The 25,091-nt window shown below is 38.4% G+C and overlaps 1 protein-coding gene across 1 annotated transcript; it reads right to left on the bottom strand.

The window, feature by feature from the left end:
* Nucleotides 1–3,885: 3,885 nt before the first annotated feature.
* On the bottom strand, nucleotides 3,886–5,367 carry foxq1b (forkhead box Q1b). Its single transcript, XM_056259945.1, has one exon. It carries the CDS (start codon nucleotides 5,266–5,268, stop codon nucleotides 4,336–4,338), a length of 933 nt encoding a protein of 310 aa, XP_056115920.1. The 5' UTR covers nucleotides 5,269–5,367; the 3' UTR covers nucleotides 3,886–4,335.
* Nucleotides 5,368–25,091: the final 19,724 nt, after the last annotated feature.

Raw genomic sequence — 25,091 nt, 5'->3', positions numbered from 1 at the left:
CTCTCTCTCTCTCTCTCTCTCTCTCTCTCTCTCTCTCTCTCTCTCTCTCTCTCTCTCTCTCTCTCTCTCTCTCTCCAGAGCCTCATGCTCATGCACACTGTCCACCACAATCAACTGACCCTACAATTTATCACTATATGCTACAACAAACTTCGCGTCTCTCATCATCATCATTATCATCTTTCTGGCTTGAGCATGCTTATTCTTCTGGCTTATTTATAAAACATGTTTTGGTCATTTAGCCTGAATGAGTCAGTCAGTGTTGCACGCTTTATGGGAATAAACTTGGGTATAATAGAATTATATATATATTTTTTTTTTAATAAAGATTATCTTAGCTTATCAAGTGAGTGAAAGCAAGCCCAATGCCAATGTTTACAACTTTCTGGAATTTGCATTTGCGACGAATTTTAATTGGATGGATTCCTCTAATGGCCTTGGAGGGCTGTCAATACGATCAAAATCTAAATGAGCTTTAGGGGCCTTCATAAACGTAGCAGGACTAAAATAAATAAATCATTCCATCAAATGAGGAGACAGTGATCAGTGAGAGGCGAGTGAGAGAAGATGGGAATGACTTTGGCTCGAGTGGAAGCAGGCCGTCTCTGTTAAGAGCTTTGGGTAGGATACCACACACAGCGCTCCAGTATCAGCTTACGGGCCCGGGGCCACAGCACATCCCTCGAGTCCAGCGTTCATTAACAAAAGCAAAAGCCAATTAGCCATTTGGACGTCGACAGCTTCCGCCAGCAAAGAAGGGTCACAGTCTTCGACCAGTAGGCCTGGCCTATACATATTGATTTATTTATACAAACGCAAACTTCTAATGAATAAATATAAATATAGTAAATATAATAAATGTGAGAAAAGAATTAGAGCAAATAGCAATTTACATTGGCTATAGGCTATGTAATCGAATTGTGAAATGCCCCCGTTTTTTTAGTAGCATACAAATGTTTAAAATCATATATTATTGAATTATAATTCATATTATAATTTGCCGTTAATTCTACAAAAAATTGACGATAAAGACACAAAAACAGCATTACTTAAATAGCACGGATATGTTATCTCTCGCGCTCTTTCTCTCCCCTCCCTTTTTAATCACCCAACTCTTTTAAGTGTTCTTTTGAACAAAGCGAATCAACAATGCCCTAGTTTAGGCTTACCGTGAGGATGTGGATAAAAACATGTTCCCGCGCTATATAAGCAGTATTTCGGCGGGTTTCCCCCGCCCGCTGAGCGCCTGACCCCCGCCGAGTCCCGGATACCCACGGCTGCTCTGGAGGAAACCGAGCTCTGCACGAGACTTTGAACACAGGCCATCGCTAAGAGTGTATGTGCGTAAGAAAGCATCGTGCTCCCTTGTGCAAATACACTCACTGAACTATTTTCATTACCGACCTAATTGAGCCTCTGTAAACAAGATTTATGACTTAGTCTTTGTCAAACGAATACGCATCAAAGGGTCCAGTGAGTCAACCTTTGATCTGAGACGATTTTGTGCTTATAATGTGAAGTATCAAACAATTTTAAGTATCCCTACTAAGTTTCCCACGGAAATGTTTTAGGGTTAAGTGTCCACTGAATTATTACAGAAAATGGGCGTTAACAATCTCTAAATTATTAGAATTGTAGAGTGAGAATATTCATGAATAAATCATTAGAGATTAAGACACTAAATAATGTGTGTTTTTTTATCTATAGATAAATAACTATAAAACATGATAAATAAAGCATTAATATATTGATGCTTTATTGGTCATGTTTTATATTTATTTAGTTGTAAACCTTCATAAGCCTTGTGAAAAATTCATCCCACGAATTTTGAAAACTTATTTTTTGGGCAAGTTGGAAACAATTGATCTTGTTTGATGAAAGCATTTTTTTTACAGTGTGTTCGTTTGCTTTGGATGACATTGCTTGCACTGCATGAGCGAAACCATAAGAAGTGTATGATCAAATGCATTGTAATGTGTTCCGTATATTTTCATCTGCTCTTATTGTCCTGATTTTTGTGTGTGTATAGATAACAGCGTCATATGCCTGTATGTTTATTTAACTTGTTGCTGTGACAAACTTGCATATTTATAGCCTACGAATGAGCGCTTCACTTGTAGCCGAAATGCTCAGGTCATGATAGATTTTAATTCTCAGCTAACGGTTTTTACATGAACAGGTGTGTGTCATTCCGCGAGTTCACCTGCAGGTTGCAGCATCGCACTTAAATGGCAAGCATTTAAAATAGTGAGAATTTAAAGGTTGCCAGCAGAAACCAATGCATGATTTGCGAGTTATAGGCCTATACGTGACATAACCACAGAAGTAGACCTAGCCTACATAAATCTGTGAGCTTTCCTTAATCTTAGCTAATATTATTACAATAAAGTAGATCAACGTCATGCTCTCGATTTCTCTCACATTTTTCATTTTGTAGGACTACTGATTGTTTGCTTTGGGGCTTTATACAACAAAGTATTCTCTTAATTCGTTAATTAATTAATTAATTAATTAATTAATTAATAATTCGTTTATTCATTCATTCATTGAGGAGTAAGGAACACATATATAGGCCTAAGTGGAGAAAGACAGGTCCTCACTCCTTGACCTGAAAATTACAGGGCTGTCAACCCAAGGAGATGGCGTGACTGAGGATTAAAATTGAAAAGAAAAGCGATGGCCCTCTTTCAGTACCGCGGACAGCGCAAAATATTTTCATGTTTGAGACAAGCAAAAAAAAATAATTGTCGTGTAAAAATAATAATAAATATGCTTCACAAAAATTAAATAGTTAATAATAGGACTAAATGTAAAAATAAAATTGGTTATATTGGTTATTCTAATTAAATATAAATACGTCCCATTTGTCCTTTTGTCGTATATACTTAGGCTACCTTGCAGGTTTGAGATTAGAGTTTTACTGAACAAGTATTTGTGTGATTTTAAATGGAAGTCAGTTCATCTGCAAGCATTTTATTTTCTATCAACAGCCAGCAAATATAGCAGGCTATTATTAAGTTTATAATTTAACCGAATAATCACTGCTTATAGGATAACGATATTATTTTTAAATCATTTTTATATTAATTATATAGATCGATATTAAACTGCACGCATAGAAAATGGCAAGAAAAGCGTTCCCATTAATTCCAACTTAATTTGACTTATTTTGGGAGCGCTGGCTGCTTAATGACTCACGCTTGTAGGCGTAGGCTGTTGATTTTTCATTTGAAGAGAAACTGAAAATCACGAGTTTTCTGAAACGTATGTTGGTCAGTTGATAGGCCATTTTACATTATGAAAAAAATATTCAAGCAGTGTGCGATCTGTCCAAGCTGGGGTCAGCTATTTAATTATCGGGACCTTATGTCGATTTAAGTGAACTTTTTTTGATTATCCGTGTGTTATGTGAATCAGTAATAAAGTTTTGCATAATGATAATAATTGGGCTATTTTTGCTATGTTTGGTTTGATAGTGATCCTAACAGAAGATAATTGAGCGGCGTACGGTTGCCATGGTTTCTTCCTTGGGTGGCCGCGATTTCTATTCGCTATTCTATTTGTCGTGACAATGCATTTTTTTCTTACTTTATTATCTCTAATTTCAATTAACTGTTTAATATTTCGAAAATGTAGCTACATCAAATCAATCAGAATTCGACCCCTCCCCCTCCCCTCAGTTTCAGTCTTTGCATTTGCCTTTGCATATTTTATTGTTGGTATAGCACAGATTTCATTTCAGCAAGTCAGAATCATTGTAAAACATGTTAGTTATGCAAACAGAGCTCTTATGACAAGAGTCAGTGGCGTGTCCAATAACCAGTGAGCTAAGTGACACTCAAGGTATGGTTTCAGAAGAATAATGATTGAAAATGCTTGCAGGACTAATTTCTCTCATATTTTCTTTTATTGACGAAACGAAGTACAACTGCATATGTTGTCCAACTGACTGAGCACAGCTCTGAACAAACCATCACATTTACACAGACACCCAACACAGTTTTACAAAGAAGCAAACTACATTTAAATACACATTCTGTCTATAATTATTGACATGGTTATGCCATCGTTTACAAGAAATGAAAATGGAATCAGTAAACACTGTGCACTGGCGCGGCATTAAAGACATTTAAACAGCAAACATGCAGCGTTGGAGTAATGCATTCTTTGTGCATGCTGGGCTTAAAAGTCACGATAAAAAAACACATAGGCCCAAAACACAAACCGTTTCACACCATAACAGAGAAAAGTGCACATATAACCGGTGTGTCAAACACCAAAGAAATTGCGTTTAAGCGTGCGAATGTCTGTAAATTGCCATGTTCACTTGTCATTTCATGACAGCAGAGAGTCTATTCTGAAGGGGTGATATCCAGTCTCTTGGACAGTAGTAGTGTGAGAATGTGCCAAACCCGGAAGGGGATTCGATATGTCCGGCATTCGACTGATGTTAGTAATGTCCACCGTATTACACCTGTAGATTGGAAAGGCATTCGACACCTCAGAACTGACCTGGAATACGCTCTGAGGCGCATGAGCCACCGTGGACGGCGGATAGCCCATAACGACTGGCAGAAAGTGTGGAGCTGCTGACAACATTAGCCTGGTACCAAAACACGTGTCCTCTGTGCATTGCTCCCTCCGCATAAACGGTTTACTGAGGATGCTGTCTATGGCGAACGAGCTGGAAAACTTGGAGCTTTCGTCGCGCGCTGGGAGCCGGCTGTCATCCGCTGGCGCGCGCTCTTGAGATACCGAGTTGCTCAAGTTCTTCTTACTGATGCGCTTCCTCCTCCGGCGGAAAACACCATCTGCGAATGTGTATTCACTGTGTGGGTTCAACATCCAATAATTGTCTTTCCCCCACGGACGCGAGGGATCTCGCAGCACTTTTAAAAAGCAGTCGTTTAATGACAGGTTATGCCGTACAGAGTTTCGCCACCCCGTGTAGCTGCCCCGAAAAAACGGGAATTTTTTCATTAAGTACTCGTTTATTTCAGCAAGTGTAAGGCGGCCGGTGTTGGAATCGCGTATCGCCATAGCAATGAGCGCGATGTAGGAGTATGGTGGTTTGGGTCTACGCGTGTATGGTTTCGCCTTCCCGTCCGAAACGGGGGCACTTGGTCCTGGGCTGTTGGCTGAACAGTCTCCATCCGAGCCCAATTCCTCCTCCGTGGACAGCGGTGAAGCCACGTTCACATCCATGTCATTGCACAGGTTCAGAGTCTTGTCCACAAGGCGACTCGCAGAGAAAACCTCCAACTTCATTGCAAGGCGCCTCTTTCACTTTAAACTGAGTAGCTTTTTATTAAAGTCTTCTCGTGTTTGTTTTGAGCAAAACTTTCGGGAGAAAGTATTTCTTCTGTATTTCAGAACGGAGTACACCGGCGGCGTTAATATAGGCTAATCGCTCTGCAAGGACGGCCCACGAGGGCGGGGCTTACAGGACAGACCTATCAATCACAAACACATTCACGCGAGTTAAGGATTTAGAGATGCTCACCTGCCCCCGTATAAGTGCACGGATAGAGTGTGAGGGGTTTGTGAGGAGTCGTGAGGACTTTTCTTTTCTATTTTCTTTCATTTCTTTTCTCAAAAATAACCTGTGAGGATATTTCACTATTAAAAATTATATGCTCAAGCCTCAAGTTATGACAACATATGTTTTTACATTGCTTTAACTCGTTTTTTAAGTCAGTTTAATGTAATTTAAGTTGAAATGACTTAAAAGTGGTTCTTAATATTGAAAAAGGTTAATGTGTAAATTTAAAACAATAAAATTAAAACAAAATTTCATTGTACATGAAAAGGCCAAGAATGGAAACTCATACTCGGAATTTGTCCTCTGCATTTAACCCATTCAAGTTAGTGCACACACAAGCAGTAGTGAACACACACACACACACACACACACACACACACACACACACACACACACACACACACACACACACACACACACACACACACACACACACACACACACACACACACACACACACACACACACACACACACACACACACACACACACACACACACACACACACACACACACACACACCAGTGGGCAGCCTGTGGCACCAGGGGAGTGATTGGGGGTTAGGTGTGTGGCTCAAGGGCATCTCAGTCATTTCCTTCCTGTATTGAGAATTGAACCCACAACCTTCGGGTTACCAGTCTGACTCTTTAACCATTAGGACACGTCTGCCCCTAATAGTTAGAGGCATGTGTACTTTACGAAATGAGTCATCATAAAATGACTTGTGATGATTTGAAGGCTTCTCATTATCTACAGGCCTATATATTTAAATGTACCTTTTAAAAGTTCAAGGATAGCCTATAAAACCTGAAATCACCTACATTGTGAGAGCCCGCCAATGGTCCCCAGCCACAATGAAAACAGCTTAATAAACATGCTAAATACTGTACGTTAATGTGAAAATAAAAATCCAAAAAGGTTTTTAGTTAAAACTGTTAGTATAATGTCAGTGAAAAATCTCCACCATGATGAAAAACATTTGTGAAAGTTTGGCTATACTTGTAAGGGCCATATATTTTGAAGTCCTCACAAACATAATGAAAGAAGCTGATACCCAACATCTTGGTTTATTATGGCCCTTGATGATTCTATCATCAGAAAAAAAACATTGATTAATGGATAGGATACGCAGTTATTGCTGGGCTTCGAAGTTGATTTCCCCATTCTTCTTTTTCATTGTATACACATAAATACACTTGCTAGACAAAGCGAACATGCCTGCTAATTCATTTGAACTGTGAAATTGGTAAGGTGACCTCGCCACGGTATGCGGAATGTCACACCTGATTCTGACGCACCCAATACCTGACATCAACGTGTCACTCACGATCACTCTTTGTTAACTGAGTTTACATGTTTAATGAAACAATTTGCTCGTGGCAGTTGCTGACTTTTGAAAGAATGGGGAAGTTTACCGCAATTAAGATGAGCTTGGACTAAGACCACGTATATGAGAAGCGCCGCAGAGATCACACACAGGCCAGAGAGTATATGACAAAAAATAGAAGGCAACAAACAACACCTGCATAAAAAACTCTCTTATTCTCTCACCAGAGGTGAAGGCACAGTGAAAGGTCATGAAGTTTCATAAGTTCCTAACGTGCCCTATAGGTGAGTGATAATCATTTAACTGTCTTTTGAACCACACCTATAAAGCCTTTGGGATATTTTTTCTTTGAGTGAATCCAAAACATTCTCTTGTGCACCGATGGTGTGTGTAATTTTCTGGGTTCATGGGGCAGGCAAGCAAGCCTGTGCAACTTGTGGTGTGTGTTTATAGACACACACCACACACACACACACACACACACACACACAAATACACATAAATACACAAATGATATTGTCTTCCATGGAGACAGTCTAAGCACGTGTTACTGTTGGATTCTCGGTAACCATAACTTTATTTTCCACAACACATACGATATTCAGTTCATCACATCTTACATATCTCAAAATATCTTAATTCTTTTTGTGTTCCACAGAAGAAGTAAAGCCACACAGGTTTGGAATGACATGACGGTGAGTAAATGATGATATATTTCCTCAGAGGTAGATAAATTAGTTTGGCTGGGGTGCTTGTACATAAGCGTAAAATAAGTTCTGATCCATCTGCACTATAAAACTTGTACATATTATACTGCTAAACTCATCCATGCATTGAAAAGGTTACAGACCTCCATTGTCACAGGCCTACTATTGTCATATGTAAACCATTCTTTTGTAAAATCATCCATTTTAAAAAACTAAAAGGACTTGCTAAATCTACTCACATAAACCACACACGAAACACAGATCAACTTCATTTGTAAACAACAAAGACTTTCACTTTGATGAATCGTCTTGAAATAAATGATGTCCTGATGTAAGATGCTGGCCACATTTCTTTTAAGAGACCAAAATGTCTTGGAATATCCCTGGATATATTTAAAGGCCTTGACTGCTTCAAAAGTCAGAAACTCAAATAAATATGAATTTAGCAGTTTGGCTCTGTGTGCGGCTCCAAACCGCTGCAGTCAGATTGAGTTTCGGCCCTGTGCTTACTCCTTTCCCTTACCATTCCAAGACAAAATGATTTCCAGCAGGCCGAACACTTAAGCAGGCCTAAAACTTGACATTTAAAGGGCATGCCAACGAATCTTTCTACTTTTTAAAAACACTAATAGAAAGAGAACATTTTAAATGGTTGGCAATTTGATTCCGTGGGCCTGCAAAAGTCACCAGCTGTCTTTCTTTGTGACAGCTGAAATGATCATTCTCCTCATACCTGCTGTGTTTAGCTCCAGTGACCATCTGATAACTTTTAGTTCAGGCCTTCTGTCTACGATGCGATGTGTGTGTGCACAGGTGTGCGTGTGGTTTATCTTTTTTTTTAAATGCAGGTGTCATGATCTTTCTCTACACAAAAAGTTCAAAGTCATCTGTTTATCTTCTTTCTGTGTTAAGATAGGATCCAGCACTTGATCTACACTGCTCTTATCTGGTTAACTCTAAACACTGACGAAGCCATCAAGCATTTCAAGAATTTGTTTGGTTGTCTGTGTTTTATTCAGCAAAAAAACATTTGGGAGTTAAATACAAGATTTAGTTTAATCTTGTAACAAATCTCAAAATGTCTATTGTTTTACACACACTCTCTCTCTCTCTCACTCACACACACACACACATATACAGTATATACTGTATATAAATATATATTAAATTAGTATTACAGCTGCCTTAAAGGATGCTTTTAATCACCCTACAAATGTCAACACGTCAGGCTGGTATTGCACATGTCGGTGAGGTTAAGATTTGTATTTAGCAGTTTCCAAAGTGACCGGCAACATACTTACCACACATATTACAGATGATAAATGGGATTGAGTGCTTACAAGGTCACATAGTTCATGGAGGTCATGTCAGTGGGTAATACCACTCATGGATCATCACTTAAGATTTGGATTACCATTTAACCACCACCAGATGCTATGATTACTACAACATTCTAGCTTTGGCACATAAAATGACAGTAGTTAGCGCACCGCTGAGCTAACAGCCGAGAGAAATGATACTGCAGCCGAGTCTACGCTCTCATTATCACAGAAGCTTTGGCTCGTATAGCAGTGTGTGGCAGCACCGGTGTTTGTATGTGTGTGAAAAGTATTTCATTTTTGATTACATCCCAAAGACACCCCTTTACAGAGCTGTCATGAGAGAACATGCACCTGTTTTATGCCTCGTTTGGTTCATGCTATACGCTGAACCTAGCATTTCCCTTTCTTTTTTTCTTAATGAATTCCTTAAATTTTCTCCTTCCTCCCACTTAGGTTCTGTTTTTGTTATCTTTGTTCCAAGTGTGTAATTTAATACAATGAGTAGTTGTGTGTTTGTTGTTGAGTGGATATGTGTTTACATTTGCAAGCACGAGAGGCGTTTTATCGCTATGAAGTGTGAAACCTAATTCTGTTTTAGAGTGTGTTTCTAACTCTTTACGTGACAGAAAGTGTATAACGTGACAGATTTGCAAGGATTGCAGGTGCATGGTGTCATGTTAGAAGCTGGTCTCTGAATGTAGTTTTGAGTCTCTGACAATAAAACATCCATCACCGTTTATTTCACTTTATGAGTGAATCAACAAGCGAGGAACTAAACCTTTCATGTTATTGAGTACTTGCTGGTATTAAACCGTTTGCTTCCAGAGCTTATAAATGTGTATAGGATTGAATTACAGTTTTTCTGAATTGCTAAAGCACATTTCTTGAAACCATCACTCGCTTTCTCAAAACCTTAAACACAAAACCACATTTCCAAACCACATTCAGAGAACCTCTGACTCTTCTGGCAAAATCAAACAATTGCCACAAAACATTTTATCTGTGCTCAAAATCAAACAATACTTTCAGATCATACACACAGCGAGCCAAAATTATAAACACTACAGATCATTCGTTAGACACTACATACTAAAATGGAGAACACAGAATCCAAAGCATGCAGTTACAGGGAAAAAATAAGAGATTGATTCTGCTTCAGCATCATGTCTTCATGTTGGGTCCGGCCGGAGGACTTTGTCCACATCACAGACAATATCATCTTTGCAGGCAAAGGGAAAAATCCTAAAGCCAGATCCAGCCTTGACAACATTCTCCACACCTTCTCTTCCTCGTCCTCATCCTCTTCCTCCTTGTTACAGTAACCACCTCTTTTACACATACTCTTCCTCTTATGTTGTTACCATCCATTATTGGTATCAACATTCAGTGCAACATTTTGAGTCAATTTTGGGACTTATTTATTAGAAATAAGTGTGAACAATTTTGAGTCGTGTGTAAACGATGACAACTGTGTTGTAGTTGTGTTTAACCTTTGCCTGCCTGTGTTAAGCATTTTGAAACATAAGTGCATCACAGTGCGAAATGTGTTTTAATGAGTGAAAATGTGTTTAGAGTTTTGAAAAAGAGTGCATGAGATTTGCAAACAGTGTTTTAACTACCTGAACTTGTTTAATGTTTTACAGAAAGAGTGATTTATTCGACATATTGGTTTAGGCTATTGAGAATTTGGTTCAGAGAATGGAGTTTAGTGTTTTAGCGATTCAGAAAAACTGTAATATTTAAAGATTTCATTTAAACAATTTTGGCGTTCTGGACCTGCATTTAGTGTACGTAAGTGTATTAGTCATATGAAAGCACTGTGTGTGTGTGTGTGTGTGTGTGTGTGTGTGTGTGTGTGTGTGTGTGTGTGTGTGTGTGTGTGTGTGTGTGTGTGTGTGTGTGTGTGTTTGAGAAACATTGAGTTTGATGACAATGTTTCAGTGCTTTCATATGACTATACACTTACACTAAATGCAGGTCCAGAACACCAAAATTGTTTTAAATGAAATCTTTATATACATATATAATCCACTCTTATAAGATTAGGCTGATCAGGAAACAGTGACTATAAAATATCAAAATATAAAAGATCTGTTTTGAGAACAGTCATGACTCTGCGTTGGATTTCTAATGGGCTTGTGTATGTAGGTGTGCATTCATGTGAGAGGAATCCGAAACACGTAAACTTTGTGATTCCCTGTGTCTGCTGAGAGTAGCCATGTGTTTAACAACAAAACGTCTGCCCCCATTGTCTGTTCAGTTTGTGTGTGTGTGTGTGTGTGTGTATGTGGCCTTTTTCTGCACTTTTTAAAGCTCACAGACGCTCACCGAGGGCTTTCACCTGAGGTAATGTTAACTTGCCAAACCAGTAAAAGAAAAATAAACAAACATACAGGGGTAGGCAAGCACTGTTATTACAGAGAGGTTATGGAGAGGTGATGTATGTGAAAGAGTTAACCTAAAATCTGTTAAAGTTATTGTGGTTGTACAGCAGTAAGGTGAGGACTAAACGGAATTGTTGTGGGTCTAAATCCATTAGTTTGTGTATCAAGATGGTGGGATGACAAGTTTAGGATGTAGAAGAGAACATTGTGTTTAAACCATCTCTGTCGCACGCTGATTTAGATGGTCCTCAGCTCTTTATCGCTGCTCCTCACACGCTACGGCAGCTCTGCTTGCATGCAGCCCGGAGAAAACATTACAAAAGGTATTTTCTTTTTTTAAAAATCTGATATTGGATTATCTGATATGAGTTGCACTCTATGCCACGTGTTGACAGCTTTAACTCCAGTCTGTGCTGTGCAGGAGTCATTTTTTAAAGGGAAATGTAAGCAACAAGCTCCCCCACCCTCCACCCTTATGGTCTGCCGGTGGATCTGTGTTTACCTGGCGAGCGTAGCCGTTCTGCTGTCTTTGTCTAAACTTGAAAGGGGATCCAAACCCTCGCCCTCCTCACGCACTGTGCTTCGCACGACACACCCCGCCCTCGCTTTACTGCTGTGATTTACTGTAAAAGAAACCAGAGAGGGTGTTTGATATTCATATTTTGTTATATTAATACATAGTTTAAATCTGTTTTGAAGCACAGCTTTGTGTGATTTACTTAAGTGGTGCAGAAATATGTGTGATTAAATGATAAACTGTCCTTACTGTGATTAACATCACAGCAATAAACTTTTTCTACAAAATACATCAACATGCTCTTTAAATTGTAAAACTGAAAAAAAGAAACTGAAAATTTGTCCATACAATGAAAGTCATTGGGATCCAACCATTGTTGTTTTGGGCCCCGTTGATTTTAATTGTATGAACAAAAAACAGTTCTTAAATAGTAAAAAAAAAAAAAAAATCTTCTTTTGTGTTCCGCAGAAGAAATAAAGTCATACAGGTTTGGAACACCAAATAAAGATGAGCAAATGATGACAGAGTTTTCATTTTCTTGGTTGAACTATCCCTTGAAGTACACTCAATAAAGTGGCAGATGCTATTGTTGGTCAATATAGTCCTGTATTGATCCAGTGTTACTCATTTATATTTGTCTGGGTTATTAATCAGAGGAAGTAACATTGGAGCAAACGGATCTCCAGATGCAGATTACAGAAAGAACAGGGTAATTCAACATCGATCCATTAACACACACACACACACACATTTGTGCCCTGCTGAAAATAATCACCATGAATGATAAAGTAAGTGCAAGATAACTGCTCTTTATGAATAATGTTTTCCATTCCTTTTGTGTACACTTTACTTTTGTCTAAAGTACAAGTTCTACCGGTAGTGTTTTGCAGCGGGTTAGAAGGAGGCCACCTTGGCCACCTTGGTGGACGGAGGGTGTTTACAGCAGGAAGTTGATACACACACACACACACACACACACACACACACACACACACACACACACACACACACATGTACATACTTTTATTTATTATCGATATATACTATAAAAGTATATAATTTCTTATATACTTTTATTTTATTGAACATTGGAGTGCATGTAGACAGGAAAAGAGGAATGGGATCAGGACATGACCCGGGCCAGACTCAAACCAGAGTCTTCGTGAGCCTTGTTATGCAAGTAAAAACATTTTTTGTATAGTCTATGAGTGTGTATGAGCATGTGTTTGTGTAGGTGTGGAGAAGAGAGAAAGTGATTGTGGAATTCTTGGCTCATGTCAACACTTCATTACACAAAACAGTTCAGCTAAAGGTGAGACTAGATAATGCAATCAAATGCCAACAGAAAATGTTTTGTCACCTGTTCTGCACTGTGTCTTGACACTTTTTAGTTGACTTTGCTATTCAGAAAACCCTATTTAGGATAAATTGATTTGTATGAGTACCATTTTGTCAAGCCAAAAAGGAGTTTGTGAAGTAGGGAAATCTTAAAGGAATTTTCACTAATTTCCCCCACTTTTTGGGGTTACATGTGATTTACATGACAATGGTGGATGCACCAAGTTTAATATCACGCTTTTTCAAGAAATCACGAAAAGATGAGCGAGAAGGAGAAAAAGTGGCATCTACATCTTCATCTTTCCACGAGGAAACAGCGAGTGAAGCAGCACCTGAGGCTTTCCATTTCCAGGACACTGATTCATCACTGGACTGTTGCGAGACTTCAACATCACAAATTGGCACAATGCTAAAATGATTTTTTCTCATTATAACAGTGTAAACAACTTACTCTGTTATGGCCATACAGATAAGAATAAGAGGAGATAATTCGAAACTATAAAGGGTCTTTTTTTTTTTTGTGTACATGCAATAAAAACAAAACATTGTGCTTTTGTAAAATAAAACAAACAAACAGGATGCCGCTTTCTGCCATCCCAGTTGCCTTTCTGTGAAGTTTGTGGAGTGCGTCACAAAAATTCATCCAAACTCCGCATATAGGCTACGTACTAGCAAGGTCTTATGTGCCATCTGAACTCTTGTTTTGGGTTGGTGCATAGATCGTCTCTTCTTCCCCTGCTCTTTTTCCCTGTTGTGGCGGTTAGCAAACAGCATTGCATTACCGTGCACGCCCCCTTCTGGATTGGATCGCCTGTGACTGACTGTATTCGTAATCTGACTGTATGCACCAAATCGTGACGTCCGTATTATGGCGGTTCGGGACGAATACATGTACCGTTACACCCCAAGGTCACTTGCATTATTCACGTCACTGCAGGAACACCGCTGGTCGTGCCCCATTGGGATCTGTCTTTAGTTTTGGTATACTTTGTGACCCAGTGTGCGAGCATGAAACTCATGACATTACTTTTGTGGCTACCGTTTAAAGGAATTTCCTTGGATAAAGTTTGTGTGGTGGCCGGTTGGGCTTCACCACACACTTTTATCTTTTGGATGTCACTGTAGCCTCAGAGGCACATTCAGTCTGTTTGGCTGGTAACTGAGTGCCAAGTAAATTTAAAATCCTGGTTTAAAGCTCCAGTCCGTAACTTTTTTAAGTTAAAAATAATCCAAAATAATTATATTAAAAAACTTATTCTGCCAGTGGTCAAAACTATCTGCTTGCCATAGCTAGATTCAAAACGGTTAGCTTGTAATAATGATTTTAATTCCAGTGGTACTGGTGGGTTTCCGCGGGAAATTCGAGCATGTCTTTGCGTCATGACGTCACACCCGTACACATAAAGAAGGAGTTTCGGCTAGCCGGCTATACTGCGCGTGACGAGATGTTTAGATGTATAGGCTTTTCTCGCAGCACTTTACATGATTAAACTTATGGCATCCAGAAAGATCCAAACAACAATCATCAGTGTCAACTGGAGATTCAGCAGTTATAAAACCCAAAAGACTTCGTACTTCGGATTTAAGGTGGCTAGAGAAAGAGAAAGAAACCGTCTCATGCGAACACAAGGATTTAAACATCGGCGGGGCTTTTGAAAAGTGCGTGAACTCCGTGTTTTGAAGGGGTTCAAAACGGAAGAAGAGACGGCTTTTTTCTGCTGAACAAGTAAGACATTTCAATAGTTCAATCGTGTAACAGTAGGCTACGTTTTCTTAATTCACACAGTTATGGAGTTTCATTTGTTGTGCCTTTCTCGTTTTGCTATTATGGAGAATATGAATTCTGAACTACGCAGGTAGCTGCTAACCATAAAACACATTAAATTTAACATTAGTCACGCAATGCTGATGTTGTTAACATGAACAATTTGAGAAAGTAGGCTATAATTTGCACGGTTGCTGTAAATCGCGTTGATTAAATCTAACGAAGCTTATCATGTCGAATGCTTTTTCCCCCTTAGTTGGTCAGAACAAAAATGGATTTTACTTACTTGTTCAGAAGACATTTTCTTATGAAAATTCTTATGTTGGTCAAACTTTCAAAAAGTGAATCTGTGATTCTGTATGACAGTATCCACACAGCGCGGTGACTGACAGCAGCACTCGCCTCAAAGCACTGTGTTCATCCGCGCTGTTTCATGCCGATTTACAACCCACGTAAAGATAATAATTCCGCGAATCACTGCAGTTACAGATTTCGAACAGAGAGATGGCGACAAAGAGCAAAAGATATGGACTGCAGCTTTAAACAAGATCAATTCACTTGAGAAACAAGCTGCGTAAGATATGAAGACTACGATATTGAATTTTGAAGTGTAATACGTTATACTTTACCGGCAGATTTTTCAAGTTACAAACGCGTAAAAAAAAAAAAAAAACTTGCCATATGCAGTGTTTTTTCTGTAAAGTAAATTTATATTTTTTATAATTATCAGGTTATGGTATGTTTTTTTTTTTAAGGAGTCTGATATATCCATAAATGTGTTCTCATTTCCCTCATTATGGGAAATGTTATATGTACACTATACGGTCAAAAGTTTGGAGCCGGCAAGATTTCTTTAATGTTTTTTAAGAAGTTTCTTATGTTCACCCAAGCTGCAAAAATACACACAAAAAATGTATATTGTGATATTATTACACTTTAAAATATCTCTTTTCTGTTTTAATATATTTAAAAAAAAGTAATTTAATCCTGTTAATCCTGCAAAGTTGAATTTTCAGCAGTCATTACTCCATTGTCATTATGATCCAACAGAGATCGTTCTAATAAGCTTATATGCTAACTTGTTTAACTTGTTGTTATTTATAAGAAAACCTTTTGTAACCTAGTAACTAACATAACAGATGTTCCTGTGGTGTTAGGCATTGTAAGTCTTTTACAGAGTAATATTTTGAGTAAAGAAGATGGTTACCAGGCAGTTACCTGTTGAAACACTTCTCTCACTTTCTTTCTTTTGTTCTCTAACTCATTTTTATTCATTCACTCTCTCTGACATACATAGATACATGCCTATAGCCAGGTCAAGACAACCCTACTTAATTGAACTCCTACCTGTTGTCTAACCACACACAATGATCTATTAATTTTTTTTTGGAAAACAAGCAGAGATAGCACTGTATCGGCTTGCCTCTCCGGTGAGGGCTTTTTTTTTTACCAATCAAGATAGGCTGACTTTTGCAGTGGAGAAAAGCCATCCAGCTCTCAAGAGGAGCCGCTCAGGAGAACCCTCACGCCTGGAGCGAGATTGCAATCTCCGTGGTTGCGCGAGAACTATTTAGGTTGTTTTACAAACACACTTCACAGCACACAGGGACGAACAAAAGGGCGTCGCACGAAACCCTCAGAGAAGTCACAATGGTTTATAGTAGCATTGTTGATCAAGCAATCAAACCATGATTAATTTTTCTCCAGAATTTCCAAACATCTCGTGCCGGCAAAAAAACAACATTCACATGCACTTCTTTAAAAACTTGAAATAGTTCTTTTTGTGTGCATCTTACAAGGACTTGCACACTGTGTCAGAGAATTATGTTTTCAATTTAATGCTCTCCCTCTCAGACCCCTCTTACAAGGCACTCCATTCCCTCTTCATCTAAACAAATTCAAGCAGGGCTCGCGCTGAGTTCCGGCAGCCCTGGCGTGTGCTACCATAAACAAAACTCCTAGGTGGCCTGTAGATTCTACAGAGAGAACAACATTCGCACATGTACAAAAGGCTCAGATATAGGCCAGATATATGCACAAAAACACCACGATTCTCTTCTCATCTGGTCTAAAGTATAGCAGTGAAATGTATTCATTTATAAACAGACTGAGCCTAAAATAAATAAATCAGAGCTCTCTCTCAGTGGTTCTCAACCAGGGGGGCGGGGCCCACTAGGGGGCCTCAACAAACTTCCAAGGGGGCCTCAAGATTACTTAAAATTATTTAAAATAAGACAAAAACAAGCATTAAAATAAGCTAAAATATCTAGATAAAAATCTTGATATTCCTATTTGGTTGTTTTTTTAAGTTATGCTAAGCTCTAAAATATTTTATTGGGTAGAAATTGTGAGTGGAAAGGGCCTTCAAATATTGTTGTGGACAATAAGGTTGAGATCCACTTCTCTAGCTAATTGTTCGCTCTTTCAGATTGAAACTATTGTTGATTTCGGTTGTTTCAATGACTGCCACAAAAGAGATTTACCCACAAGGTTTTGGGATTGGTTACTGTGAACACAGCGCAAAATGTATGTTTAAAAAAAAACATATTAAGTGTACATAATAAAATCTAATCTATATGTACGATGCATACTGTATAAAAAAAGTGTGTTTTCAAAAAAAGGGGGTCCAATTTATCTGGATTCATCCTGCTTATTTTTCATAGCACTCCAGTTGTTTACTGTGATATTCTTCCACATGAAATAAACAAACATCTAAAACAACAATCAGGCTCTCAATTGAAGATCAGTGAAGAAATATGATTGAAGAGGCTGGACCTTCTTAAGAAAACTCTGAATATTAATGAAAATCTCTAAATCCCTATTAGAAATAAAGAAATACTTTGAGGGATCAAAAGACTTCAAATGCATGCTTCTTCTCAAGACAAATGTCAGAAACTTGTCACGTTCAGACATTTAATTTTGTGTTTGTGTGTGCATATAGGCCCTATTTGTTTTGTACTGCTGAATAAGACTGCTATGTACGTCAATGTGAAACATAATCCTAACAAATTGTAATTATATATATATATATATATATATATTCCTACGTACCTGTCCGTAAACTTAGGCAGCGGACCTGTTGCCTCAGGCAATGACTGTGCAGGCAGCAATTGGTAGCCTATCACTAAAGTGATTTTTGAGGCAGGCAGGCAGCATAACGGTATAATGATCTACAGCAAAATAGAGAGAGCTTCAGTCATAACTAAGCAAATATTTAATCACTACAATAGTGATTTCTCACTAGAAATGACATCAAAAGTGATATTTTATGCATTTACACAAAATGATTTTTGAAATGCCACATTTAAAAAGTGACATTTGCACGCAAACTAATCAACAACCACAACTAGGCTATCCGACGCCATCTTTCATGTCACGGAATGGAACGCACAGGATTATGGGATATCAAATGCAGCGATGGATATATAGGCCCATGGATATCTATGGATAGGCCTACATCTCAATCTCAGGAGACATGGATGTGAAGCTAACATTGGATTCGGACGTGCCTTGATTCCTTCCTACCTTAGACTGGAGCATCCACTGTATCACGTAGGCCCATCAAATCAGACTCAGATACCAAAGCAGAGATTATTAAGGAAATTCAAATTAAATACTGTGCTTTTGTTGAAAATCTGAATCATGCAACCCAGAAAACGAGAAAAAGAAAAGAAAAATATATTAGCCTACGCCCTTCGTTAGCTAGGCTACTTCTTGCAAGTTACGCTGCAGTTCAACAGGTAAATGTTCAGTGCTACCCCTTTTCAACCAACGCATTTTGAGAGCCGGTTCGGAGCCGGTGCCTGCGCGCGAACCAGTTCTTTGTGTTTCGACAGCCAAAGAACCGGTTCTCGGCCAGGAAAACTGGTTCCAAAGCGGCACCAACTCTTTGCTGGACTAGAACCGTTCTTTTACCACGTCATGCTTACGTCGGGGGCTGGGGGCGGATTTAGATAACATATTTTCTGACATAATATAGGATCGCAAAGCCAGGAGAAACATTTGCAGAAACACGATGTAGTCCGCCATTGTAATTGTTGTGCTTGAAGTTGGCGCAAGCGTTTCTAGTTTTTTTAATTTATTTTTTTATTGAAAACGTTATGTAAGCAAAGGAGAAAACAGTCACAATATAGAACAAATAAATGGAAAGAAAAAAAAGACACAAGACAGGAGTACATAACTAATCAGAAAAGATTACATATCAAAGGAAAAGATTAAAATACTTACATATTTCAATTGTTTTTAAAGCCTTCTTGGTTCACGAGTTAGAGATAATCCCAAAGTAATGTTGTACTTGCAAGCGTTTCTAGCTAAGATGTATGGCGACGTACACAGTGACGTAATGACGTCGTTCGCTGGGCGCTCTAGTCAGTGGATAAACAAACAGGTTCTGAGAAGGTTCGCAAGTTGAACCAACTCCGAACCAACTTTGAACCAGCACCAGTTCCGAACCAGTTCGTTTTTGGTGGAAAAGGGGTATGAGTGGAAAAATCGAGTTCAATTTTCTACGACACAGATAAACGTGACTGTGCCAACATTTTATGTTGCTTCATTCATGTAGGCTATAGGCTACATGCACGCATAAGTTCCGCATTTGACGCAAGGCTGCTCTTCAGTTTCCGGTTGGGGAGATTTAAAGCGGAGGAAAACCGAGGAAAACGGGATTATGGCAGAGAGTCTTCAAAATGTACTGTCCTCTCGTCTTTGAAACGAAACTTTAATACGTTTAGATGTAATTTTATATATAGTTATGTTTATTTAATATAACAAACAAAGAAGCATAAACAAAATGATGGGTGTCTGTTTTGTTTGTTTTTGTGACTAATGTTTCTTTAGTATAGCAATAGAGTATAAAAACCAATATAAATTCTCGGTATAGCATTGGACTCTACGCTCGGCGGAAGTAATCCAGCATCCTTAGACCTTCACCGGAAATACCACCGTGCACAGAGCCCATCGCGGGAGTTCGGAAATGAAATGTCCGGTGAGCGGCACTATAAGGTTAATGCTCTTTTGTGATTAAAAAAGAATGTAGCTACTCCCTGACTAACAAATAGTGTTAACGAATGTGATATAGGCTAAACATATTCACTGAAGCAACCATGCCGTTATACCTTTTTTACAGGACTCCTGAGCGCTCAGCATCAAATGTTCAAAGCTGTATTACCAAGAGATCTACTGAGCAAGTTACTGCGTCGGAAAAACAGTTGCCATGGAGCTGGATATATGATGGAAACATGATGGAAACATTAAAAGGTAGGCCTAGTTTATGAATCATGCAATATGGTAAAAGTGTTTTGAAGTGATAACATATTATCCAAGGAGCCGCACGAAAATTAGTCTTTATCAATCGATAATCTGTCCCTGCAATCATAATTTGCTTAGGCTATAAAAGTAACAGTTGGCGTCTTACATTTGCTAAAATTGTTAGTAGCCTAAGCATTTTTAAACAATGAGGTTGGACAATTTTTTATGCATAGGCTAAGGCATACACCTCATTTGAAATTCTGGATTATCTTTTTTTTCTGGATTTGATAATAAGTTAAAAAGATGATATCCGGATCAAATAGGCCTATACATTTTTTCTTTTGAGGTTATACTATGAAAACACACTGTCATTTCTAGAACTCAAAACTTCTTTTCCATTGAACTGTATCTTTTCCAGTCAAGCATTTGCCACGTAGAATTTGTGAAACTATAGGTCAAAAGTTTAGCTGATTTGCTTGTTTGTATTTCATGCCAAATATACATACTAAAATGACGTGATTATCTGATGAGCTCTTTATTTGAATTTTTTTTTTTACCTTCTCCACCTTCCAGGTGAGAGATCAAGTCTGAAACATCTAAATTCCTGAGATTCTTGGATGTACGTGTCTGCACTGTAGTGAGGTGAGTGTGTCTGAACCTCAGGGTTTCTCTTCCACACCTCAAAGACATGATGACAGATCTCAGAGTGACTCTCTATGTGCTGCCTTGTTCAAGATGGTACTGATTGAAATTTTTGACTGAAGATGTCACCCCTGCCCTGTCACCTTTTAAGTTATCTTGACCTTTCCTCAAGGCATTTAGCACATTGACATACTCCCCGAACACAAAATAATGTGTTGATGTTTATTCGCGCATCAAGGCCAGATCCTCTCATAAGTAAAACAATCTCTGAAGGGCTCACTTAGGTAATTGTTAAAGATCGAGACTGATGATTTAAACAGTACAGTACACTGACTTGTAATTACCAGTTTGCTGTAGCAACGTTTTGGGTTGCAGACCCCTGTCAGGTGTGACTCATGTCTCTAACCGAACTGTTGCCTCAATAAATTGTCCACCATGACAGTATTCTGGACTTTCAATTCATGTGTGCTTTACCTTGAACCTTTGCTTCACTTTGAATATATGTTGATAGTGAATGAAGCTATACAAAATATAGTAATTATTTTCCAGAATTTTAATGAACTTTTTGCAGAAGTGTATTAAAGTTGCTATGCTTGTAGTTTTTTTTTTTTTTTTGACAATTTGGTTTTCTCCCCACAAATTTCAGAAACCCAAATGGACAGTATTTGATATTAAACATTATTACTGATAGACTACAGTTAAAGGGCTCGGTATGATTTTTAGGTTTGGAGAGAAATTAATACTTTTATTCAGCAAGGATGCATTAATTTGATCAAAAGTGACAGTAAATACATTTATTATGTTACAAAGAATTGTTTTTCAAATAAATGCTGTTTTTTTTTTAGCTTTCTATTTATCAGAGAATCCTGTAAAAATGTATCAGGGTTTCAGAAAAAAGCAGAACAACTGTTTTCAACATTCACAATAATAAGAAATGTTTCTTGAGCGGCAAATCAGCATATTAGAATGATTTCTGAAGGATCATGTGACACTAAAGACTGGATTAATGATGCTGAAAATTCAGCTTTGCCATCAGAAGAATAAATAACGTTTAAATTGTAATACTATTATATATATATATATATACAGTATATATATATATATACTTATTATTATTATTTTTCAAATATACTAAGCCTTGGTGGTTATAACACATTAACTGATTTTTACCTGTAAAGATTAGAGCATGAGAATTATACGAACAATGTAATTTTAAAAAGATGAATTATTTTTTTAGTCTGAGATCTTATCTTATGCTGAAATGATGCTGAATGTGACATTTGGCCTATAGACTCAGAGCTGGCTGAATGAATTTTAAGGGAATCATTTAGTAAACAAATATATATTTGTGGAAAAAAAGAAGATTTTAAATTTGTCCATTACCGCTGTCGTAAATAATTTAGCCTACCGCAGCCTACTGTCGCACGCACGCTCGTTGTTTATCCAGCACCGGCTTTGGAATCAACAATGGCCACAGACAATTTGAGGAAGTGGTGGGTGAAGTGACGTATGCCGTAAAGCAGTCGCATTTTGTAGTTATTTTTGTGCTCGGGTTACTACCCGAAACCCGAAGTTACATAGTGCAAGTAAAAGCGATACAGACCACGCCAGGCAATGGCAGACGTGTCATTTAACCTATAGTAAGTCGATGTACCATCACAAGGATCTTGGAAATATATTATGAAGGTTGAAAAACTACATAGTGTTACTTTAAAGCAAACAGACTAAACTTTCCTGTAGTCTTCTTTGAGTGAACAGTCAAGCAAAGCATTTTTTCCTGGCTTTTTTAAAGTTAATTGTTGATGAAAAGTTGATGTTCGTAGTTGGGTTAAACTTGTTTTTTTTTCATGCTGAAGTGACTATTCTAAATATGTTTTGGGAAAATACAAGCAGATACCCCGTAACGTAAACCTCTTCACATCCACATCCACACACACGTGCACACACGCACTTCTTTCTTGTCATGCTTAACTCCAAATTGTTACATTTGTATATTTTGGCTGCTCCTGGATCAAATGCTGTTACAGAATAAAGTATTAACACAAAAGGCCTTGACTGCTTTATGAGCCGAAGTCCTTTGAACCTGATGTTTTACCACAGACACGCACACACACAGTCTTGTTGTAATGCAGCGATAGTGTTCTGAATGGCAGATTAGTCGTTCCGTTGGGCTTTTTGACTCGGGCTGTTTCTCTCTCTGTTTTTAAATAAACTAATCTTTGGGCAAATACCCCAACTGCGTCTGAGGTCTTAATGTATTTAAAGAGCAAAACCTTACACATGCAGGCAAGTTTGAAGAGATCAAAGCCAGAAACACAATGTGGCAGATTTAGAGTGAGTCTCGCTCTCGACGGGGCCGCTATTGTCTTGTTCTTTCTCTGCCAAAAGTTCTTTGAATTCCTCGGCAGTGTAAACCTCTCTTTGTTTAGCGCAGGTTAACAGATGATATGTGCTCTTGAACATTGCCCTGCACCTCTCTGTGCTGTTTATCACTCTCTCTCTCTCTTTCATTCGTTTCTCCTTTCTTTGCTCCACTCTATTCAAAAAGACTTACACACCTACATCAAACAGCATGGACTCATAAATGGATGCTGTTTTGAGGTTGTATTCTGACTTAGAGCTTTCGCAGAGGCAATCCACCTGCAAACATCTTTTCTCTCGTTCCATCGTTTCTCTACTTACTACTTCTTTTTTTAAAGTGGTTGTTGGGCCCTGTTGATGTGTGTAGGTGTGGCCCAGGTGTGTTTGCGTATATGTGTGCTGTGAGTGCCGAGGAATGTGGCTAAATATAACCCGATAACGTAAAATATCAACTGCGCCGTAATGTTTAATGCAACATTACCGTGTTGCTATGGCAGAGGCCTGTTTATTACCCTTGAAAGAAAGCTTTGACTGCCTGATGTGATTTTAAATAGTCTGTCTGTACTACCCATGTGCACGTGGGTGTAGTTGTGTGTGAGACAGTTCATTTGTTTAACCGTGATTAATTAGACAGGCATTGATATTGAAACACTTTTGATGATAAGGCAGAAACACACACACACACACACACACACACACACACACACACACACACACAAGTGTCTCATCAGCCTTTCAAAATCTTTCCATTTCATCGCTGTATCAGTTGAGAGGAGTATATTTGATTAATAACACACCTGTGCAAAGTTATTCAGATTATCAGATAAAGGCCTCATGGTCCTGCCATCCCAGTTACAGGAACACCAGATTCCTGGGACTCCCTTTCATAGCACAGGAAACTGACATTTGGCATTGGCACGAGTGGCCAAAAGTTTGGCTGTAGCAGCCCAACCATGAGTACTGCTCCCGATGAACGTTTTTGGTGGAAACAGGAGAGCCGAAGTGTGCATTTAATTCTGCAGTGAGTTGGGCAGCTGTGGTTTTATGTTTTATGGATACAATCTGGGTTAGTACCTGAACATCCCTTTCAGACAGCTACGTCGACAGTTACACCTGTTGGATGTGGTTCGTTGTACGTGGTGGTATGCCGACATTACCCTGCCATAGCTCTCCATACACCACAAAGACTGTCCTGGTCACAGATGAGCCAGCGAGAAGTGCACCAAGAATTTGTTCTCTTTTAAACTCTATGTCTCTCATTATGTTCTGTGGATTACTAGTTTATATACAGCTGTGCTATTGCTCTGCTAATACAACCTTCACACTCTGCTCTTTACTGATGGAATGTAAAATCAGTGAAGATTGGCCACCAGGCTACGCACATATATATATATAAATATATATATATGTGTGTGAGACCTCCAACACTATATTGGCCAGTGTTTCAGTTTCATTGTCCAACACCTGTAGATATAGATCAATCGATAGATCCCTTTTAACCACCAGTTCACCAACATCAGGCCTTATTCACGACAGCATATCATTTTAGTGCCTCCAAATCAATAATATTCTTGTTTGTTATGGTCTTTTTACATATTAAGTGCCATTTCTTAGTCTGTTTTTCTCATTATTATAATCGCTGTATGTGTAAATTTGCTGGCAACCCTTGAAACAGTGCTTGTAAACAAACCTTGAGCATTTACAAAGCTATCATTTTATCACGTCATTCCTGCTTGTTGTCTTTTAAAGGATTACAGGAGGGTATTAAAGAGAAAAAGTTTTCAATCATTTCTGTCCTCTTCTTTCTGTTTAAGCCCCTCAAGCAGAAATTACTGATAAAATCCATGTTTGAATCCATGTTTGCCAAATCTTTTCTAATTGCACAGTTTTTTTTTTGTGTCATTCTCATGTTGCAGAACATTTATTCGCAAGTCAGCTC

Source organism: Rhinichthys klamathensis, unplaced genomic scaffold (genome assembly GCF_029890125.1).
Source record: "Rhinichthys klamathensis goyatoka isolate OS25496 unplaced genomic scaffold, OSU_Roscu_1.1 h1tg000170l_1, whole genome shotgun sequence".
Lineage (NCBI taxonomy): Eukaryota > Metazoa > Chordata > Actinopteri > Cypriniformes > Leuciscidae > Rhinichthys > Rhinichthys klamathensis.
The sequence above is the reverse complement of the archived record's forward strand: the minus strand, read 5'-3'. Positions and strand labels throughout refer to the sequence as shown.

Excerpts from the sequence above, each read along its gene's own strand:
- foxq1b (XM_056259945.1), bottom strand. The coding sequence starts at position 5,268 with ATGAAGTTGGAGGTTTTCTCTGCGAGTCGCCTTGTGGACAAGACTCTG.